At 43.9% G+C, this 18947-nt stretch overlaps 1 protein-coding gene across 3 annotated transcripts in view; it reads left to right on the top strand.

Moving 5' to 3' along the window:
- NR5A2 (nuclear receptor subfamily 5 group A member 2) overlaps nt 1–18947 on the top strand; it is a 96257-nt gene that overhangs the window by 8828 nt on the left and 68482 nt on the right. The window contains exons 2-5 of one of the 3 annotated variants that reach the window (XM_075760138.1): nt 1767–1904; nt 4375–4493; nt 5759–5900; nt 8579–9225. In XM_075760138.1, the coding sequence (XP_075616253.1) occupies nt 1767–1904; nt 4375–4493; nt 5759–5900; nt 8579–9225 (1046 nt within the window). Of the gene's footprint in view, nt 1–1766; nt 1905–2650; nt 3093–4374; nt 4494–5758; nt 5901–8578; nt 9226–18947 lie in introns of those variants that run through there. The other 2 variants (XM_075760139.1, XM_075760140.1) reach the window with 2 other exon arrangements.

Genomic DNA, 18947 nt, shown 5'->3' with positions numbered 1-18947 from the left:
GGATGCGAAAAGTTTAAACTCTCTAGGAAAGAGCACAGCCGAGCCCGGTCTCTGCACGTGGAGGGCTTGTCCCACCGCTGGTCACCTTGCGACCATCACAAGTGTTCAGTAAGTTACAACAAGGGTCAGTTTTCGCAAGCTCTGTCCCAACCGATGGGAAACACTATACCCTGTGCTGGAGAGAGTTTCGCGCCTCACTTTCAATCGGAAGCAATTTTCACCGCCAAATATTTTCAGTTCTTAATATACACAACGGAGATTAAAGTGTCACAGTGCGGGCAGCCGAGCGCTCGGGCGGTGGGCTCGGATGCTTTCAAAGGTGCAAATATCACTCATGCCACATCGCCAAACCTACGCGACGCAGTGGGAGCGGAGCCCCTCGGACGCTCTCGGCGCGGAAGGGGCGGGAAGGCCAGCGGGGGCTGGCAGACCCCCGGCCCGACTTGCCGGGCGGCTCGGCACCCCGTCGCCCCTTGGGTCCCCGCCACGCCGCGCCGCGGGGTCGCCCGATCTCGCCGCTGAGGCACTCGCTTGCGAGAAACGAGCTGTTTGGGACAATTTGAAAACGAGTGCCGCTTGCTGCATCGTGAGCCGGGGAAGGGAGGTTCTTGCTCAAGCGATGGCTCTGCCAGGGCATTGGCTTTTGTGCAAACGGTGCAAGCGGCACCGACAGATTTCGCAAGAAGTTTAGGGGAGGGAGACCCGAAAAGCCAGAATAGGTAAAGAGAGCTCAAGCGCGGCTCCCGCCCGCTTTTCTCAGGCTCCAGGGCTGCGCGGCGGCAACGTGGCCGCAAAGGCTGGGGTTCTCCAAGAGCGGGGAGTTCAGCGGTCCACCCCCGCCGGCCCGAAGGGAAGGCGAGGGCCGGGGTCCCGCAGCCGCAGGTGGCCGGGCGGGGGGATTGCCCCGCCGGCCCCAAGGGAGCTGGAGCGGAGCTGCCCCCTGGCAAGGCGGCACATCGCGGGAGGGAGGGCAGGCGCAGCCCGGCTCGGCGGGGCCAATGGCCCGTCGGGCTCCGCTGGGGCGGGGAGGGGTGGCTGCCGCCCGGGCCCCCAACCCACAGCCCGGTTTAACAACCGGGGGGGTGAGCGCGCTGGGCAAGTGTGTGTGCTCCCGTGCGTGTATGTGTGGTGCGTGTGTGTGCGCCGAGGGTGTTGCTCATCCCGCCTCTGCCTTATTGGCTGCAGGGACGGTGTCGGGGCCTCCCTTCGCCGGAGCCCCCCGCGCCCTGCAGCCCCCGGGCTCCGGGAGCGCCTCCCTCCGGGCCTGGGGCTAGAGGTCCCGACTCGGCACCTCCGCACTTGTGGCGGGGGGAAGAAGGGGAGGAGGAAGAGGAGGAGGAGGAGGAGGGAGGAAGGGAGGAGAGGGACGGGGGTGGAAACCCTGTCCAGCAGCACCAGCGGCGGCAGAGCGCTCCTGTGCACTGTGCCGCTCCGCATGGATCGGGGCGCCCGGCTGCCGCCGCGCTGAGCCCCGGGCGGAGCTGCTGCGGGCTCCCGGGGTTCCTCCTTCCTCCCCGGCACCCCCCAGTCTTCCTCCTCCTCCTCTCCTCTCCGCCCCCGCCGCCTGCAGCCTGACTACCGCTCCGCGGCTCCCTCAGCCGTGGGCACCCGGCGGCGCTTCCCGGCGGCCGGGGCCGCTCGGTGCTCCCGCTGCAGCAGGACAAGGGCTGGCGTGGAGCAGAGGGAGGGAAGAGGAGGAGGAGGAGGAAGAGGCAGCGGCCGCCGAGCCCCCCTTGCTCCAGCTAAATCTGTGCTGCCGTGTCCAGGTGCTGGTGTCGCGGACGGACACGGAGCCCCCAGCCCGGCCCGCAGCCGCCTTGTCATGCTGCCCAAAGTGGAGACGGAGGCCCTGGGACTCGCCCGGTCGAATGGGGAACAGGGGCAGATGCCGGAAAACATGCAAGGTAAGGGGGGAAAGGCACAGCGCTCCCCCTCCGCGCACGCTCGGGCCCCCCTCGGCAAACCGCCCCTTCGTCCTGCCAAAAAAGTTTACGGCCGCTGGCTGCGAGCTCCCCCGCCGCCGCCCGCTTCCCGCCCCGCCGAGCCCCTGCCTTCGCGGGCCAAATTCCGGCGTGGCTTAGGCGGGCACAGGGGGCCGGGGCACCAGCGCCGAGGCGACGGCAAGACCCCAGCCAGGAGGTGCAACTGCGTCCGGGGAACCCTCAAGCATTTGGCCGGCAGGAGCCTTCCCCAGGTTGCAGACGCCCCGACAGTCACTGCTCGGGGCGGGGAGGGTCCGTCTCGTCCACGGTCCGCGCGCAAAACTGACTCGAAGTTTATGGCGGGGGAGTTATGCGAATAGGTCCTGCCGAGCACTCCGTGTGCCACACACCGTCCCGAGGGGACGGCGGCGGGACAGCCTGCTGCCGGCGTCCCTGCAGCTCAGCCGCGGCTCTGCTCCGCGGGTGCGGCGCCCGCAGGCACAGCGCAGGTGGTAGCGGCCGTGGTGCGAAACTTCGCGGCAGACAGCCCCGACGCCGCGGCGGATTTGCTCCCTTGCGGGGTACACGGGAAGGTAGCAGGATGCCCGAGCTGGGGCAGCGCTGGAAATGCCTCTGCGCGGCGGGACGGGGCCGTTCCCGGTGCCCCGCTCCGCGCCGGAGCGTCGCGCGGAGGGAGGAGGCGGGGACCCCGTCCTAGGGCTACCGCGGGGGGTCGGCTCCCTGCCGCGGAGCCGGCAGCCCGGTGCGCGGGCACTACCCGCCCTGTCCTGCGCGCCTCTCGCTGGGCAGAAACTCCCGTCCCGCTGCTCTTTCGAAATTATCCCCTCTCCTGCCGGGAGCCTGCTGGGAAGCAGGGGCGGGATGGGCTGGGGGCGGCCCGCCCGCCCCTTTCCTCGCCCGCGGAGGAAGCTCCGTGCCAGGGCACGGCGCTCGGAAAACCCCTGTTTTGCCGCTTGGTTTCTCCTGCGAGGAGGGGAAACTTTGTCCCAGCGCCAAGCCCTGGAGCCACGGCCCCGGGAGCACAGGGGAGGTCCGGGCCGTTCTTCTCCTCCGCCTGCGTCCGCCCCGCGTCCGCCCCATGCCGCTGGCAGGCGGCGATCCCCGGCCGTGTCGAGGTCGCTCTGGAAACGTTTTCCCGGATGTGTGCTGGTGGGTTAATGCCCCCCCCCCCCCGCGCAGCCCCCTTGCCCCGGCGGAGGGGCGGACAGCTCCCGCGGCCCCCAGCCGGGCGCCCGGTCCGGGGGGTTCGGGCAGACTATGACCGCCCCCGTACCCCCGAACTGTGGCAGCCACGGGGTTTCCGGCAGAGGCGACATCCTAAGCGGTGCCGCTGCGATGCCCGGCGCCTCTCGCCTTGCTCAGGAACCCTCCGTTGCCGCGGCGCTTGCCGAGCAGATCGGAGGTTTAGCAGCAGGGAAAGGGAAGGAAACCGGTCCCGTGGTGAGCGGCGGGTTTCTTTTTAGGAATAACCAGAGCGGCTGACTGGACTGTTTGTGGGGGGAGCCCGGCTCGCGTGACCGCGCTCTATGCCTTTATTCAGCGTGTTTCCCCCCCCCCCCCCCCCCCCCCCCCCCGAACAGCCGACTCCTCCCCGCCTTTTCCCCGTGCGGCAGAAACTTCAGGCGGTCCCGGCGTGCAGGTTTCCCACCCGCCCCCGGTAGCCCGGGGCGCCGGCTGGACAGACCGCGACCGTATCCCCTGAGGACGGCGGTCCCAGCCCGCTATCCCTCTGCCGACCCGCGGGGAGACGCGTCGACGGGAGCTAAAAGCGTCTCCCCCGCCGCCGCGGGACCGCCGGCTGCGAAACGCGGGGGCTCCGGGCAGGCAGCTCTCACCCCATCGGCTGGGGCAGGGCAGCAGAGCGAGCTGGCTCGGGGGGGCGGCGGTCACCTCGAGACAACGAGTTTGGGGGGGCGCGGAGGACGTTGCTGGTCTTGCAAGTAAGTAACTTGCATTTAACGCGGCGCAAAAGTGCTGGGTCTGTACGATACAAGTTTAGGCTAAGTAAATATTTGCAGGCTGATGTTGAAAAAAAAACTTTAAAAGAAACGAACTGAATTACTTTAAATACACAAGTGACACAATCTTTTCATTCTGCTTTCTTAAAAGCTTGCCCCGATCATTTTTGGGTTGAAATGAATTCATTTAGTTTGTGATTCCATAAACTACAGACTAGGTTAAAGGCACTCTGTAAATATAAACATTTAGAACATAAAACCGAGGATCTGACGGTTTTTGTTTCATTTGCTAAGTATCATACAGATTTGCTGCTTGATGAAAAGTTGCATGTCTTAATGCAAGCTGTGGGTTTTTTCCCCCCCAATTTGCAGTGGTATGTATAAGTGAGCTTTCTCTCTAGATGAGAACAGTTGCAGAAAATTTGAGTTATTAATGTGAATTCTAATTAATGTGCTATTTCTCCTTTCCCCAGTGTCTCAGTTTAAAATGGTGAATTACTCTTATGATGAAGACCTTGAAGAACTGTGTCCAGTCTGTGGAGATAAAGTGTCTGGGTACCATTATGGACTTCTCACCTGTGAAAGCTGCAAGGTTCTGTACTAATTACTTCATACAAACACAAGTACAGCAAAAAAGTTTCAAATATAAGCAGAAAAAGATAAAGAAAACAGATGTGTAATATTTTGACTTATTTCTGATTGTGTCTTGTTACATTAATGTAAAAAAAATTAACTCCCAAAAAGCTTTAGGATTTAGAAGTCTCTTTGAGAGGTCTCATCTGCCCAAATGGAAACAACTTGGACTATTTTGCATTGAAGTTTTATCATTGCTTTTAAGTATTTTGCTGTTGTGAAGTGACATAGTTCTAGGACAACTTTAATTCCTAACTACCCTAAATATTGATTTTGGTTGATTTATATACATTCAGGGTATTTCTGTTCCTGGAAGATAAAGTAGGAAAAGTATCCTCAATACAGATAATTGCAAAATCTAATGCAGCTTTCTTAAGATTTCTTCATCCTCCAATATTACAATGTAAATTTCTGTGACTATAATGGCCATGCACTTTTTTCATACAAACTATATACTGTCAGAACTCACTTGACACAAAGTCAAGTAACATATGATTTGTTTTACATCAATCACTAATTTTGAAAATAAAATATTTGGAAGTGCAACTTATATTTGAAGATAAATGTATCTGCATGGTTCTATTATACTAAAGGGTTTAAATACTTAAGAATTTATGACATGTCAAATTTGTAATGCAAAATATTTTTAAAGTTCTTTATGGTTATTTAAGTAATATACTGTAAAGGAAACTTCTTTGATCAATACAATTTAAAATATTTAGTTGCATGGAAAAATTAACTTAGCACATAATAGTTTCATTAATAATCAATGAGAAATGAACAACAAGCACTTATTATGCCTCTAGCATGCACCACTGGGATGTACTGTAGCCACAGGTACTCTGTATTTGTTATCTTTGCAAGTGTCCCTACTTATTTCATGGAAAATTACTTTAAAAGGAAGACTTCAATCATTTTGCAATGATTAAAGAATACAAAAGGAACTGGTCAGCCTGACTATTCCTCCTACCACTGTCAGGGACACAGGATACTACAGCTAGTCATGGCTTTGACAAAAGTCTATAAAACAGCACTAATAGAAAAAACCTCCTCTGGAATCTGGTGGTTTTCTCCTGGGTACATCTCCCTGTAATTTAAAACAAACTATGTAACTTCATAAGTGCTTGAGTGATGTCTGAAAAATATGTCAATGATTGCCATAAAATGAAATGCGGAAGCATGCTATTCAAGCAAAACAGGCTAACTTTTGTATCTATCATACAGGGATTCTTTAAGCGAACAGTCCAGAATAACAAAAGGTATACATGTATAGAAAATCAGAATTGCCAGATTGACAAAACACAGAGAAAACGATGCCCTTACTGTCGATTTCAAAAATGTCTAAGTGTTGGAATGAAATTGGAAGGTAAGAGCTATAGTCTTGCTGATATTGTCAACTATACTATAGATTCATTTCTGAAAAATGATAGGATTACATATATGATAACTATGTTTTAAAAATACTACATATTTATCATGTTTTTGAAATTATAGTAAAAGGTGACTGTACTCAAATTGTTGCTTTATAAAAAAGAATGTAATGATTAAATGGTAAATCACTAACAACTAGTCAAAAGCATAATCCATTTTTTCATATAATTATCTAATTTGTTATTTCAGTATTTTAGAGTTTGTGAATGAATGGATCTGGATAGACTAGTTTTGCACCTTTTTAAAAAAAGACTTAATTTAGAATAAGCATGAAATATGTAAGAAGGGTCCAGATTAGAAAAAGATAGCCATTGCTATGGAGAGTGATCTGATTTTATTTATATTTTATGTAAGTTTAATATATATACACACTTCTGACAATAAGAGAAAAAGAAACAGATAAAAGAAGGGTTTTTTCTCACACTGACTTGTCTTTGATAAGGAACCAAATAATCTCTAAAGTTGTGTCCTATATTTTCATGATGCTACACCTGAGATGCTATTAGAAATGAAAGAGAATAAGGCATTTTGAAGTATACTTTGACTTCATTTCACTTTCTAATGTACAGAGAACAATGAAAAGTGTACAATACCCTTTGAGATAACAAATGCAGAATTATCAGACTTTAATTTGAGAATCATACACAGTTCATTGTATCTTTGATATATAAAATATTAAAATTCATATTTCACAGCAAATGACATGTCCTTGACCGAGAACAAGCTCCTAAATTCCTTATTTTTACAATTGTACTGAAATGGCATTCACCCTAGACACTTAACCAGGAAAAATCAGGCCGAGGGAAACCGTAAACCATTAAGGGAGCCGTAAAGGATAAAACCCAATCACCTAAGTCTGGCAGAGGAAAGCTGTTGATATAACTGAAGATAAACAGAAAAATCAGCCTCCTGCAGTTTGATGGATTCACTACTACTCTATTTGCCCACAAGACTGAGCTAGCACTGACACACTGCAGTAAACATCCTGAATCACCGCATGTTCTTCCAAATTCAAATAGTACAATAACAGGACATTTGGAATCCTTTTCTCATTGTTGACATTAATAAGGATAAAATATCCTACTCCTATCGACTTCTACTTTTAACTTGTCTCAATTGCTGACAATGATACAGAATCAAGTTTTGTCTTCTGTGATTACATGCAGTTCACCTTGTCTTCTATAGGAGTTATACAAAAGCATTCACTAATCTAATTTGGCTCACAGTTTTTAATTGTAGAATACCTGGGAGTATACTGTGTATACAGATTTAAAGTTAATTAGTTACCAGCATGATGATTTAATTATTTTAATTTCCTGCATTTTGCTCAAAATCCACATTCAATAGCAATATTAGCAGTAGCATTTTTACTACAAATTTAAGGAAAGTGCCTGTAGTTTTAAAGATACTCTAGAAAATGCAGCTTAGCTTTGTTATCCACACATCCATACAACTTTTCCTTTGTGTAGAAAATTGGAAGAACACATGCTTCCGTAATTGTAAATACTTGTGACATTTATATGTGTATTTCCCTGATAGCAATATATATAAAGTCTAGTTCCTAAATCACCATGGACCAAAAAAATCATTAAACGTTAAAGTCCTTATGATAATGTACAGTATTATGCGTATCTAGCATTCATAATAAATTTTTAATGTTCTACTAATCCCTAAGATAAAAAGCTCAAGAACTTAACCTCCAGCAATCTCAGTAGTCTCAACATGTCACCAGGCTGTCAAAGGTTCCTCTTTCAATCTAATTGCCGTTAGGCAAGGTGGGCTTGGTGAGAGCTCCTCACTAGTCCATTACATATATACCATGGTGACAGACACTGCTGTGACAGAGACCACCTGTATGACTCCCAAGGCAGCTGTTGAGGTGGATTTGTTTTAATTATTTCTAATTCCAGAGATATTACAAGCCAGAACAGTGTCAATAGTTTCTATTCTGTTTCCACCTTCTGTGTGGAAGGCAGCAAGCTGACAGCTTTCTCTCTGCACATTCCAACTGCAGCTAAACATTTCTCTAGAGCTGTTCAGCTAACTAGAAATCTCTTAAAATTTTACACCAACCTGAATGGAATCATCAAAAGGAAATATTTCCTTTTTGCCAAGAAAAAGGTATTCCCCTTTGTGACTACTGAACATTTCACAATTTACATTTCAGATGTTTTGCTGCGGTGGAAGGCAGTAATGGAATGATTATAATGAGACAGTGTGATCCGCTGGATACGTCTCAGACAAATTCTGGACATCATCCCTTGTTTCTTAATGACATAGTAGCTTGACATAAAACCAAATATACATTGAGATCTCCACATGATCCCATAGCAGGTGTGAAATTCCTGTAGCCAACCATTGTGTTTGTCCCTGTGTCCTAATCAATGTAAAGAAGAGTCCTTCTATGTTAGTAATACATGCATGTGATATTTAAATTACCAGAAAAAAAGTGACATTTGTTAAGTCAAAATAATTTTTTTTTTTTTAGGAATAAAAGTGCTGCTTTGAATTTGAAAAAAGTTACATTTTTACATTTCTGCTCTGTCTTAATGTTTGTTTCATTAAAGAATGTTGATTCCAGGTTTTAATTATGATTTACTTCTCCCCTGGCAGCTGTGCGAGCTGACCGAATGCGTGGCGGTCGAAACAAGTTTGGACCAATGTACAAGAGAGACAGGGCATTGAAGCAGCAGAAGAAAGCTCTTATCCGAGCAAATGGACTTAAACTGGAAGCCATGACTCAGGTGATCCAAGCAATGCCAACTGACCTGACAATATCCTCTGCAATCCAGAACATCCATTCTGCCTCCAAAGGCCTACCTCTGAACCATACTGCCTTGCCTCCTACAGACTATGACAGAAGTCCCTTTGTAACCTCTCCAATTAGTATGACAATGCCACCCCACGGCAGTTTGCAAGGTTACCAAACCTATGGCCATTTTCCAAGCCGTGCTATCAAGTCTGAGTACCCTGACCCTTACACTAGTTCACCAGAGTCAATAATGGGCTACTCATACATGGATAGTTATCAAACAAGCTCACCAGCAAGTATTCCACATCTGATATTGGAACTCCTGAAATGTGAGCCAGATGAGCCGCAAGTCCAAGCTAAGATCATGGCATATCTGCAGCAAGAACAAGCCAACAGAAGCAAACACGAGAAGCTCAACACATTTGGGCTTATGTGTAAAATGGCTGACCAAACCCTCTTCTCCATTGTTGAGTGGGCTAGGAGTAGCATCTTTTTTAGAGAACTTAAGGTAGGTAACAATCTTGCATTATATTACGATTCAATCAAGAGAAATACCATTTGTTACAGTGTTGTAATTCAAGCAAGAAAGTATGGTTTATCTCCCCCCCCCCCGCCCCCAGGGATCTCATTCTTAATTTATTTGGCTTGAAGTAGGCAGACTGTTCAGAGGAAAAACTTGTAGTTGTCTTTCACCTCAGCCTATAATTAGCTGTAACAAAAATTCAAGTTTCAGTGCAGCTCTTCTGTACTCTACTATTTATTACAACTTACTAACCTCCATAGAGCCTCGCATAAATTTTACTCCTTCCCTGTCTGTATTATTCACTGTCTGGCTTGTATTCAGAGTTTTAACCATATCTTTTACACCATTCTACATTAATTATTACCTCATTTAACATATGGGGAATGCCACTTTTGTACCTCTCTGTACATTCCTTATATAAGTCCATATTTGGAATATTCACTTTCTCACTGGGATATTTTGTGCATTCTCATGTGTGTAGTTAACCATGAAGGCTGAATCCTAAGCCAGGTATACACAGAACAAAGCAAGGAGGAACAAGATACCTTAAGGACTCCTTTTGGTACTCATCACCACTGATACATGGGGGGTTCCTTTAATCTAGGCTACCTACAATGACCATTAGGCTCTTAATTTTTTTGGAGCCCCAATACATCATCATGCACAGCTCTCTGGTGGCCAGAAAATCCCCCATTTACATTTCTCAGACTTTTTGTTAAGGCAATGCCTTAATGTGGTCTGTCGTGATCAGGTCTGAATTTTTAAGCCAGAAACTTGGGATCAGACAATAGAGATAAACTACAGTTTTTAACCACTCTTGATATAGAAATTAGCTCTGGAATGAATAAAAAATCTTCTGTCTCAGAAAAACCTCAAGATGAGCTCAAATCACATCTGAATTTCTGTATTATATTGCTAGATACTGAATCTGTCTGCTACACAGGGATGGTTTTGCCACAACTATTTGCTGCTGAAATCTGTAGAGTTTTGCAACCATCCATAATTTCTCCCTGACTACTGTCAAGCCAAGGGAAAATAACACAATACCCAAATACAAAAATTACTGTAGAAGTTGACTGAGAATTGAATCTACAGGAATGAAAAACACAGAAGGGAGATCCCGTTAAAAAGCTGCAGTCAGGATGCTTGTCACAACAGCATTTCTGTTGTAACCATCATGATGCAGACACATGAGATAAAGCCCGATTACAAGAAAAGCAAGCTGTATATGTTGCACACACCAACTCCAACTTCTCTCCAATTTTTCAAGAGAATGGTTGCAGGAACCATTGAACACTCATCCATATAAAGAGAAAGAAGGGAGGAAGTTTACTCAGAGGGGAAAAAGAAAATGGGTTAAAGAGAGGAAAAGACTGGCATATCTTTGTTTACAGTTTTATAGTAAGCTATAAGCCATAATACCCATTTTAAGTAATTTAAAATTAAAATTGCAAACATGTTACATTTCCAATAGACTATGTCCTAAATATCAGGGACCAGATCTTTCTACCCATACACTTTAGTCTGGAGAAATCATGTTAAAAATCACCAGTACTTGCAGAACAAGCTACTCTTCAGTGTAAGAATTTTTAAGTTATGATCGGTCTTAAAATTCCAGTTATGATTAAAGTGAAAATATGAAAAGATATTCAAGCAACATTTACTTTTTATGGTTCCATGGCTTAATCTATAGGCAGGGTTTATAAGCATTCAACATGGTATACTGGGGAGAGTTTGAGAGATGGTCTTCACCTCCAACCTCAGCCTGGGTGATATTCTTCAACCAACACATGTTTACTAGTATAGACAAAAAAAGATGCAGATATTTGTTTCTTGAAAATGCTGACCAACTTCTCCTGGCTCTTGACACATATATACACTACCAGGTACAGACAGACTTCTGGAAATACATATATTCTAGAAATTCACTACATATAACCTTTGGCTAGTGAACTGACTTTCACACATTTTAGAAGGTATTGGTTTCATCTTAGTACTTGTACCCTTTACATCTTAGAAACTTAGAGTTCAGTTTCATACCTTCTGGCATATCCAGATAGTTGTTTGTTTTTAATTGGACAAGATCAACTAAACTGCACAGCATTCCAAAACAATAACAATGTATTTGGAAATTCACCCACATCCAATATTTAGGGACCAGACTATACATAATGCTAAGAACTTTAAGCTTCTCAGATTTAAAAAGGTGAGCTGCTCAAAACATGTTTAGATCAGACTCTACTTTGGTAACAGCACCGGGTAACACCATTTCTCTTTGGAACTAAGAAGATCAGAATAAAGGGTTTCCAAACCTTTCCTGAACACAGCTCTCTTCTATCCATCCATGGTTTCAGCTCTGTCTGATCAGCAAAAGCAGCTAGTTCAGATTGCTCCACAGAACATGAATACCTGTGGGGGAGGAAAAAACCCAAAAACCTAAGGATATGACAGAGAGATTTTAAACGCAGGAGGAAGAGAAAAGCCAATTGTAATAAAGATGCAACTAGATTTTCAGAACAGCTAACTTTGTTCCCTACCTATATACAGCCAAGAAGTATGTATTTGCTTGAGAAGATATTTTCCTATTATTCCTACCTGTCTAAACTTAACTGAATCTAGAGATGTCTTTCAGATAAGACAGGTGCATTAGCAGATATGTGGGACTAAAATTTTAAATTACTCAAATAATTAAACAGTAAAAAGTACAAATGTGGTTTGTGTGAAATTCATCATGATTTTGTCATAAGCGATGCCACGCGCAACTGGCTGTGAGTTATAAACAGCATATTTGCAATTCTTTACTGTATCCTTTCACTTCATTCTAAGTTTACTCTTACACATTTGTCTCTTCAATTCATATGTTCCTTTCTGCTGCATCTAGAGATTTGTAGCTAGCAGAGTTCAGGAGGGACTGAAAAGGAGGATGACATGATAAAAAAATGCTGTCCCAGTCCATCAGTGGGTTAGGCCACACTTACTGTAGAGATAACAAAAACCACCAGTGAACTACAGATGTTAAATTTTATCTTTTTCTCTCCATTTGGCTGAAAATTTGTTTTTTTAAAGAGATCTGAAGTGATAACAAACATGGTGTGAAACTTTATTTCATGAAGCATTTCTCATCTTATGCTTATGACAATCTTCTTGTTGTTGCTCTACAAATTGTCAGCACCTCTTTTGGAATGTATTATACATGTAAGCATGTAAAAGGTAAAAATGTTGACTGGGTGTAACTATCTACAACATGCACTGCATTTTACAGAATTTGATCTGAATTTAACTATGCAATTCAAGGCTAATGCTCATACTTGCTAAGATCCTCCCATTTTCATGTTGGATATCAGAAATTAATGGAAATACTAATGAAGCTAACCAGTCAGGATTAGTAATAATGTCAGAATAAGATCCAAAGCAGCCAGTGGCAATCTGGTAACTTTCAATTTAACACCTGCTAAAGTCTCAAACATACCTATCTGTCTTGTGAAGTCAGAATACTTTGTAGTTAGTAATTACATCATAAATTCTGGGTTTTGACATTGCATATTACTTGCTTATTCATAATGAGAAATGTTTCTGTATAGTTCTTTGTACAGAGATGAAATAAGAATACAGAGATAACCTCCTAGTAGACTCATGATGATACTAATAGTAATAGTAAAGAAGGCCTTTGTTTGCTATTCTAGAGTTGTTGAAAGCTCAGTAAATATAAAAGTAAGATATATCCATCTTATCCTCTGCTAAGAAAACTCAGGAGTGCCCTGGGGATGCTAGATTTGTAGCCAGCTGTCTTAGTCAGGTGAAAGGTCTTTGTACAAAGCTAAAAAGAAAATATTGCAAGAGTTTCTAGAGCCCAAAGGTTACCTGGCCCCAAGAAAGGATACAGATAGTTCCACTGGACTGGTCTTTCCTCATCAGCCCACATCAGGGAAAATTCAACAACTACTTCCAAAGCTAAGTACTCCTGAACCCGTAAAAGAAAGCAGTCTCTGCTTGGGGCAGGAAGAAAACAGCACCTGTACTGTAGAACAGTCCTCAGGATACTTTATCCTGGATGAGGATCAGAAAATTAACTAAATGTTGACAGTTACAAAAAAGCACTAAAGGACTTATGACTCACAAAAATATTACCGTGACTTATTTGGCTATTCTTGTGAGGATGTCATAGGTCAAAGTACTATGTGAGCACAAACCCATTTAGTGAATGATTGCAGGAAGAGCTGGTATACTTCATGTTAAAGCAGCTCATCCTAGAACTATTCACTCAGTTTACATATTTAGGCCATTCATTGATGTCACACTATCAGTTCTAGGAGTTCTTGCTATAAGTATAAATTTGTCCATGCTTACACTAGCTGCAAATGTGGCCTTCAAAGAAACAACAGTTTAACTATGTATCTCAAAAGGACCCTATCTATTGAACTTCTACTGTACCTGGTAACACAGATGGTTTGGCAGCTAATAAGTGAACAGAAGTCTAGTTTTATATTAGATATTCCCCATAAGCACAACTGTATTAGCAAGTTTCAAATTATTTCTTAAAGCAGTGCAAATTTAGTATGAATAGCATTAACAGAACTCCTGGAGTCCCTTAATTTTTTCTGTGAAATGTATATAGATAGATATAGTAATATAATACTCAATACATCAGCTTTGATTTTAAATTTCAGTCTCTATGCAATTAAGTATCAAGAAATGGCTAGAAAATAAAAAATTACAGTACAGCAATCCCATTAAACTGAATTAACACAGAAGAGAAAATACTTCTGCTTTTTTGGTTTTGTTTTTTTGTTGGGTGGTTGTGGGTTTTGGTTTTTTGGTTTTTGGGGGTTTTTTTGAGAAAAAACTATAAGCAGTGGAATACCTTAAAAGTTCTTCAGGATGATGAAAGGTTGATACATTATTTAGACTTAAGTAATCAAAGGCAATTTGATAACTTGAAGTGCTTTTGGACTTTGTAGTATGTGTTTATCAGGACAGGAAATGTAACTAACATAACTGATGAAATGAAGCTTCTGCAGTGTTCTTTCAATCAGGGCAGCTACCAGAAAATGAGGTCCAGCACTTCCCTTAATACCAGTAATCAGATTAATTAATATGTTGTCATGCATAGCTGTTAATTTTTAGTCTGTCTTAAGCATATCTGGATCTGAAAAAAATATTTCTCAAATATTTAAAAAACATTGGGGAAAAGTATCTCTTACACAGCCAAGTAATTCTTTGGTTTAGAATCATTAACTTAATTTCACAAATAGTACAATCATTGCTGTAGAAAGAAGCCTCAGCAGAGAAACCAGAGTTTAACGAAGCATGGGATTATACCTGCCACCTAGCTGAACCTTATAGGGGAACACTCTGTTAGAAGTTAACTTCATGATCGTCTTTTGGCTGTCCTCTGAACAGAGGATGTTACTAAATGCTGTATTTCAGGATGTGAGCATGTTATTTTGCAGCCTTTCTAAACAGTTTGTTCAGTGCTAAGCCTCTGGCACTTTTTCTATGCACAAGAAGAAAGATGACATTCTCCTATGCCCATTCATGTTGGAGCTGGATACTTTTAGTCTCACTCTGCCATATGATGTTATCATCTCTGATAGCAGGAGACTGAGCTTAGTCACTCTGGATTGAGTCATTTTTCTATCTAATACTCAATGTTCAGCATCATGCTGAGACTAAGAGCCATGGTCCATGCTGGTGGTTGGTTTTTTTTTTTGAAAGACTGCCACTTCACACTTGCATGGATCTGCAGTCACCAGTTCACTGCAGCACACTTACCCAGGTTCCCTTGAGCAGCCATGATGCAATAATGAACTTTTGTTAGTTAGAAAAAATTTGAGAAAGTAATAGTTCCAAAAGCTGTCCAGCTCACCCTAATGCTAGTGACAAGCAGAGATGAAATCGGCTGTAGTATGGACACAGGGAATTACATAGCTACAGCCGCTCCCACCTCATGGCCTGGAGCAAACACTGCAGCCTTGATAGGAGGGAAGAGCCACCCTTCCATGTTCATCTGTGAGCTGGAGGCATTTGTTACACAAAACAGAAGTTTAGCATTACACTTTAATTTTTTCTTTCAAAGTGTAAGTTTCCAGTTTAAGTTAAACAACTGTCAGCAGTGACAGTAGAAAGATTACTTGGGTGCATCACCAAAACTGTACCACATTACTGTAGGGCAAGATGAAAAAAATAGTGCTTTTTAGATCTTGCATGCTGTGGCTAGTCCAGAGTGATATTAAAGTGAATTCTAATAATGACTGCTGTACTGGCTAAGAAACTGAACAGTGAATGCTCAGCCATATTAACATAATCTATTGTATTTCCAGACCACTAGTTTTAACTGTTAGTTTCTGCTGTGAGGATTTGCTCTTTTTTGCCAAATGATGGAGAGAGCTTTGCACATTAAACAATTCCAGTCTCTTGAAAAATCAGAGCTATGTTTCCTGGTTTTGCTTAAGAAAGTCAGTTTTATTGGTAGGATGACAGATCTTCACTTGCAAAGAACTCAAATTTTTTGCAAGTTTCTGACACAAAAAAGTGCTTCTTTCTCTCTGCAAATTATGAGATTTCTTACAACCAGGCAGTAAATCTTACTATAGGAAGAGTACTTGTTTCATTCAGATCCAGAGTTTTTGTACATTCTGTATCATTCAGATCCAACACTTGTGTATGATATTTCTGTTGTATGAGATGGTTCCCAGTTACAGTGAAAGTTTGCCTCTGTAAATCTATCAAGACTGTTCAGATTTAAGGATGTTCTTCTGTTAACCTGTAGCCTTTAGGATCACCTACAGTAAGGATGAAACCCTAGCCATACTGAAGTCACTTACAGACTTCCTGTCAGCCCTGCTGAAGCCCTATAATATAAATTGATGTTACTGTATACTTTCCTATGTAGAATTAAGTGGCTCCAGATCAAGGGATGATCATCTTTGTGTATACAGTACTGTGGAATCAATAGCTCACATAAGCCACTCAGCTCTAGGGCTGAAAAATGCTGACAAATGACAAGAAAAACAGGAAAGTGTGATTTATGAAAAAAGATTAAGAGATCTGAATATTCATGGCTTGATGAAGCAACACATACAATCACACTTTTGGGCATACTCTTCATTGGGTAAAAAAGCTGGCTGGATAGTCAAAGCCAAAAGAGTTGTAGTGAACAGAGTTAAATCCAGTTGGCAGCCAGTCACAAGTGGTGTTCTCCAGGGCTCAACACTGGAGCCAGTTCTGTTTAATATCTTTATCAATAATCTAGATGAGGGGATTGAGCGCATCCTCAATAAGTTTGCAGATGACACTAAGTTGGGTGTAAGTGTTGATCTGCTTGAAGGCAGGAAGGCTCTGTAGAGGATCCTGAACAGGTTGGATCAATGGGCCAAGGCCAATTGTATGAGATTCAACAAGGCCAAGTGCCAGGTCCTGCACTTGGGTCACAACAACCCCAGGCAACGCTATAGGCTTGGGTAAGAGTGGTTGGAAGGCTGCCCAGTAGAAAAGGACCTGGGGGTATTGGTCAATGGCCAACTGAATACAAGCCCACAGTGTGCCCAGGTGGCCAAGAAGGCCAACGGCATCTTGGCTTGTATCAGAAATAGTGCAGCCAGAAGGACTAGGGAAGCAATTGTCCCCCTGTACTTGGCACTGGTGAGGCCACACCTCAAATACCATGCTCAGTTTTGGGCCCCTCACTACAAGAAAGACATGGAGGTGCTGGAGCACGTCCAAAGAAGGGCAACAAAGCTGGTGATGGGTCTGGAGAACAGGTCTTATGAGGAATGACTGAGGGAGCTCTAGTTGTTTAGCATGGAGAAAAGGAGGCTGAGGGGAGACCTTATTGCTCTCTACAACTACCTAAAAGAAGGTTGTAGCCAGGTGGATGTTGGTCTCTTATCACTTGGGAGAAGAGAAGAGCAAATGGCCTCAGGCTGTGCCGGGGAAGGTTTAAATTGGATACAAGGAAAAAATTCTTCACCAAAAGGGTTGTCAAGCATTGAAACAGGCTGCCCAGGGAAGTGGTGGAGCCACCATCCCTGGAGGTACTGAAAACATGTGTAAACGTGGCACTTAAGGACATGGTTTAGTGGTGGACTTGGCAGTGCTAATCTAATGGTTAATGATCCTAAAGGTCTTTTCCAACCTAGATGATTCTATATGGCAGCCACATAGAAGCACAACATCTGAACAAAACAAAGGCCTTTGAGGGTGAGGAACTGTGTTCCACCTGGAGTAGCACCAATAAGATGCTTCCCACAGCATTCAGTCATCAAACTCATTATTGGAGAGAAGGCCTTAAGCTGAAAGCTTTCAAATCACTCAGAACAGGTTGGATGCACTATACAGCTATATAGGCACAGGAACATACTAAGAGACTTAAGTATCTTCAGTTTGCAATTTTAAAATGATTATAAAATGGAGTTTCAAACAGAGGGAGTAAAGTCAACAGGCAGACTGCACTTAAACATCTATCTTGTATCTGTCTACTTCCAAACTTTGGCCAGTATGCGTTAACAAGTAGATTTTCAGACTTCTAAAACAGAACAACCCATCTATTACAAAGGAAGCATATCATTTTATACTAGCCAAAAACTTAGCCATATATTTAATTATTTTTTGGGGGGGGTCATGCATTGAAGCTATCATGGTTTGCTCTATTTCATAGCCTCAAGTTACCAGAAAACTTGTAAAAAGGAAGCGAAGAAAAAATTCATGTGCTGGAAATAAGATTCAGTTGCTTATTCTCCCCACCCTCCATAAGATATGCAAAAATAACAACCTCAAGAAAAGATGAGTTTTAGTACGAGAGGAAATATTTCAATATTTGTTTAAACCTGAGTCAAATTCAAGAAATATCCAAATGAATGATAAACATTTGCTTTGAACTCCATTACAGGCAATGTGAATGAAGACAGTAGCAGTGTCCAAAATCTGGTATTCTCTTAAGTGAGTACAGTACAGATCTTTTAGTCAAGTAATATATAAAGTAGCAATTTAAACCCTCCCACTTTTCCCACACAAAGCTAGCAAGAGCAGTTAAAAGCAAACTGAAGTGTCAATCACTATCTTTAGGACAGCCTTTAACAGTTTTCAGATTTTTTTCCTAATAAGACAACTCTTACTTATCAAGTTTCATTTCAACTCTGAATAAAAAAAAGAAAGCACATTTTTATTCAGAGTCAATGTTGGCTAAATCACAACACACTGGCTTACCACATTATAAAATCAATGTGAAACATTTGCTCTCCACACACCACAGAAACCAGCAGGCGCTGCAGCCCTCACCGCCTCAGCCCAGCTGAGGAACACAGGCCCACCACCCCTCTACACAAACCAGGGGAGATCCCAGGGGTGCCAGCAGGATTTGTCCACCCCACCACTCCCACATGAAGCCTTGTGAGCCCCAGGGACAAGGTAGGATTTGCAGGAAAAAGCCAAGAGCACGCACAGACAGAAAGGAAGCCTTACCTGTGAGAGAGCCTAAGGAGAGCTAGAGCCTTGGCTGGAGCTTAAATGGCGCCGTGGGTGGGGGCCAGGTGGAGCCATTAGGGCCCTCAGGTGCCCTCAGGTGCCCTCAGGGCCCTGTGTCAGGAAAAGGAGCTGTGCCTTACACAGGACATCAGCAAATAACTCTGGGAGCAAACCCTAAAAAAGCAGCTAACTCAAGGGCTGCAGCTCTGCCTTTCTCACACGTTCCTTTTCCCTGACTTGAGACT

This window comes from Balearica regulorum, chromosome 8, assembly GCF_011004875.1.
Source record: "Balearica regulorum gibbericeps isolate bBalReg1 chromosome 8, bBalReg1.pri, whole genome shotgun sequence".
Classification (NCBI taxonomy): domain Eukaryota; kingdom Metazoa; phylum Chordata; class Aves; order Gruiformes; family Gruidae; genus Balearica; species Balearica regulorum.
This window is presented reverse-complemented; position numbering and strand designations above follow the sequence as displayed.